Source organism: Microtus ochrogaster, chromosome 6, assembly GCF_000317375.1.
Source record: "Microtus ochrogaster isolate Prairie Vole_2 chromosome 6, MicOch1.0, whole genome shotgun sequence".
In the NCBI taxonomy this organism is placed as follows: domain Eukaryota; kingdom Metazoa; phylum Chordata; class Mammalia; order Rodentia; family Cricetidae; genus Microtus; species Microtus ochrogaster.
The window spans coordinates 69,309,415-69,312,829 of NC_022013.1; the positions used below are offsets into that span (position 1 = coordinate 69,309,415).

General features: G+C 48.2%; 1 protein-coding gene across 1 annotated transcript in view; it reads left to right on the forward strand.

Moving 5' to 3' along the window:
- Positions 1 to 1,905: 1,905 nt before the first annotated feature.
- The window catches only part of Mpz (myelin protein zero), a 6,141-nt gene continuing 4,631 nt past the window's right edge, over positions 1,906 to 3,415 (forward strand). Inside the window, 1 exon segment of the mRNA XM_005348790.3 lies at positions 1,906 to 2,000. Within this exon segment, the coding sequence (XP_005348847.2) occupies positions 1,934 to 2,000 (67 nt within the window). The 5' untranslated portion in view covers positions 1,906 to 1,933.

Here is a 3,415-nt window from a genome sequence, read left to right on the forward strand (position 1 = left end):
GTGTGCACCACGTGTGTGCTTGTGGCTCCAGGAGGCCAGAAGAGAGAGCCAGATCCCCGGAGCTGGAGTTACAAACCTGTGAGCTGCCATGTGGGTGCTGTGCTGGGACTCAGTCCCCACCCTCTGGGACAGCAGTCAGTTTTCTTAACTGCTGAGCCATTTCTCCGGTCCCATCACTTGTCTTTTATAATTTTATTGACCATATATGTATAATTGACTTTTGCCAGTCTATGAAAGTGCTATAGGGGACTCAAAGATACAAGAATATGCTGACCAGCCCACCTGAAGAGACTTACAGCCTTAGCAAGGTCAGTAAAGAAACAAACATAGAAAATAGTAAAGCTAGGTATGTAGCCAAGCAAGTAGAATGACTGCCTAGTATTCACAATGCCCCAGTTTTTAGGCCAGCACTGCAGATAACCACACAGTAGTGCACACCTGTAATCCCAGACTCTGGTCATGTAGACATTCCAAACATCTTGTTTGTTTGCTTGCTTCATGAGATGATCTCTTATAGCCCAGGCTAGGCTTGAACTCCTGAACCTCCTGCTTCCACTTCCTAAGTGCTAGGAAGACAGGCATAAACTGAGGCTGATTTCCCCATCTCTAATTCAATTCTTGAGGAGATCCTTCCAGTGCACTAGAATAAGTCTATCCTCTTGAGCCTGTTATTTGAGACCTTCAAGTTTCCTGTTCAGACTTATTTCCTACTGTACCCTAAGATCCCCACATCAAATCAAACATGGATGTATATCATCTGCTCTAAATATGCCCAGAGCTTCACAAATGTCACACACACACACACACACACACACACACACACACACACACACACACACACACGATGGGGGAAGATAACTTACTTTTGCTTCTGCTCTCCGCTGTTCCATCTAGCCACTGTCCCTCCTAGTCCCCTTTTCAAAATGGCACTTCTCCTTCAAGGTCCCTATAGAACATTGTCCCCTAGACCTGGCTGTTCCTTCCTCTGAACTTTATATATGAAGTGAAGGTTATTTGAAGAACCTAAGCTTCCTGATGGAGTGAGTGGTTGGTGTTGTGTGGTATTCCCAGCGTTCTGTTCATTGGCTGTTGATGAGTTTGTTGGCTGTTTCTCCCCTCTGCCTTCTCAAACTAGATTTTGAGCTTGCAGGCAGAACCGACTTACCATTTGAATACCAGCATTCTTATACTTTCTAAATGGCCAGCACGCAGGACGATATGTGCCTTTGCTTGTTTAAACTGCCGTACAGCATAAGGTGTTGAAGGGTTTCCTAACAAAAGGGGGAGATTTGGGCTTCTTCTTGAAAGTTTCTAAATTAAAAAAAAAAAAAGCTTCTGTCTAGGTAGAATCTCCTAGGATTCAGGGAGATGGAAAAAGTTGTTCCCAAAGGGCTTTGTCATCTCAAGGAGGCTACAGTGTTGCCGTAGCAATCAGAACAACATGGGACATCCTAATTTGGGAGCTCTCTGAAAGAAATTGGCCTCTAGGTCCTAGGGCTCTCAGGCAAGGAGGCTAAGAAGGAAGCTTTTGCATGGCCTTTTGGATCTAGGTTTCTCAGCTTATCTATTCCCCAGAGAAGGGTGTCTGTGTCCCTTTTTCTGTCCCTCTCCCTCAGCCCTCCCCCCCCCCAACATTCCGGCCTAGGGTAGGGGAGGTCAGAATATACAAAGCTCTCTGTGTATGGGGTGGTATGTGTTCTCCCACCCCTCCACCCAGAGTATACAATGCCCCTTCTGCTCCATGCCCCCTGCCACCCTCCCAACCACCTCTCAATTGCACATGCCAGGCTGCAATTGGTCACTGGCTCAGGACAGCCCCCTCATGCTGGGAATCCAGGGGATTTTAAGCAGGTTCCAGAAAACCCTGCTCAGTTCCTTGTCCCCCACTTTCTTCACCCCACAGACGCTCTGGGACCTAGCCCCTACCCCAGCTATGGCTCCTGGGGCTCCCTCATCCAGTTCCAGCCCTATCCTGGCTGCCCTGCTCGTCTCTTCTTTGGGTAAGTGAAGCCCCCAAGTCCCAGAACCCTGAGATTCAGGTGTTCGCTCAGCAACTTCTCCAGGTCCCCACTGTGCACTTCACAGCAAGTGAGAGCAGGAAGGGGGTGCTATGTTAGGTGTGGGGAGGGAAGGGATATATCATTTAAAGGAAGCAGAAAGGGTATTTCTTGAAAAGACACAGTAAAAGAGATCACAGAGAGCTTCCCTGAGCATCCAGGTTGGAAACCAGTCAGATGTCCCCAGATCCACGCTGACAGCCCACCAAGAAGCAAAAAGGGGTACGGCAAAGAACAGGATCAGACGCTGGGTTCTGAACCCCATTCATTCCCAAGTGGTGCAAGAGCTATCCAACCTTAATTTCCCAGAAAAGAAAAACCAGGCAATATGAACCAATGAGTGAGCCCACCCTCAGGAGTCTCAGCTTCTTAGATTGGGTTTCTGGCTGTGGCCTCTCGTCTATAATGTGAGTGAATCCTAAGATCTTGTCCCACTAAAGCCGTCTTCTTTAAACGGAGCAACCTTTTCCTTTACCTCTGACAGATGTTGAGTGAGCAAGAGAACATTAGAAAGCAAGGTGAACTAAGTGGATCCTTCCAAACTGCCTTGCCTTCCAAAGGCAAGCCAGAGTAAGGGTGGGATGAGCAGCAGGGGAGGGGAACGGTTAGAAAATCCAAGGTTCTTTCCTTGGTCAAGTTCAACTCTTTGGGTTGTATATCCAAAAATTGGGCTTTTTTTTGGTTCATACTGGGCTTTCTGTGGTTCCCCAAGATTATGATGAAGATAGGAAGTTGGGGGAAGCCTTGGTAAAGGAAATGAGGAGCTAGGGAGGCTAAGGGGGTGAAAGCTCTGTCCCACCCATAGAACCACTGAGCAAGTTGAGAAGAGCAAAGATTGATGATGGAATAGGAGGAGTGGGAGTCAGAACCAATGAATAACCCTCTTTATTATATTGGGGATTCCCAAGGAGGCTCTCAGGTAGAATTCCCAGGAGGCAAAGAAAAGATATTGCATGCTGAGGTGGAGGATTCAGGACCATGAGGGTGAGAGTGGGGTGTGGCATGAGCCTCCAGCACTGTTTAGACAATGAGACTTTGTTTGGTTGCCCCTCCTAAAGAACAGAAAAGTCTACAGTTGTCCCCAGGGCCAGCCCACACATAGTCTCCCTGGAATGACTCTCCTTGTGTGGGTGTGTTATAGGGGTGGCAGCGGGCCAGCGTGACCAAGACAAGGGAAGATGCATGAACCGCAGAGGTCCACATGCAGAGTCCCCTGAGTGCTGGACTTTGGGTCTTACTCTATACCTAGTTTTTCCCGACAGTGATATGAAGTCCTTTCTTCCCTGGCTCCCCAGTAAAGAGCAAACTAAACGGCAACCAGGGATGCAGCAGGACAATTGTGCCCAGCAAGAGGACTC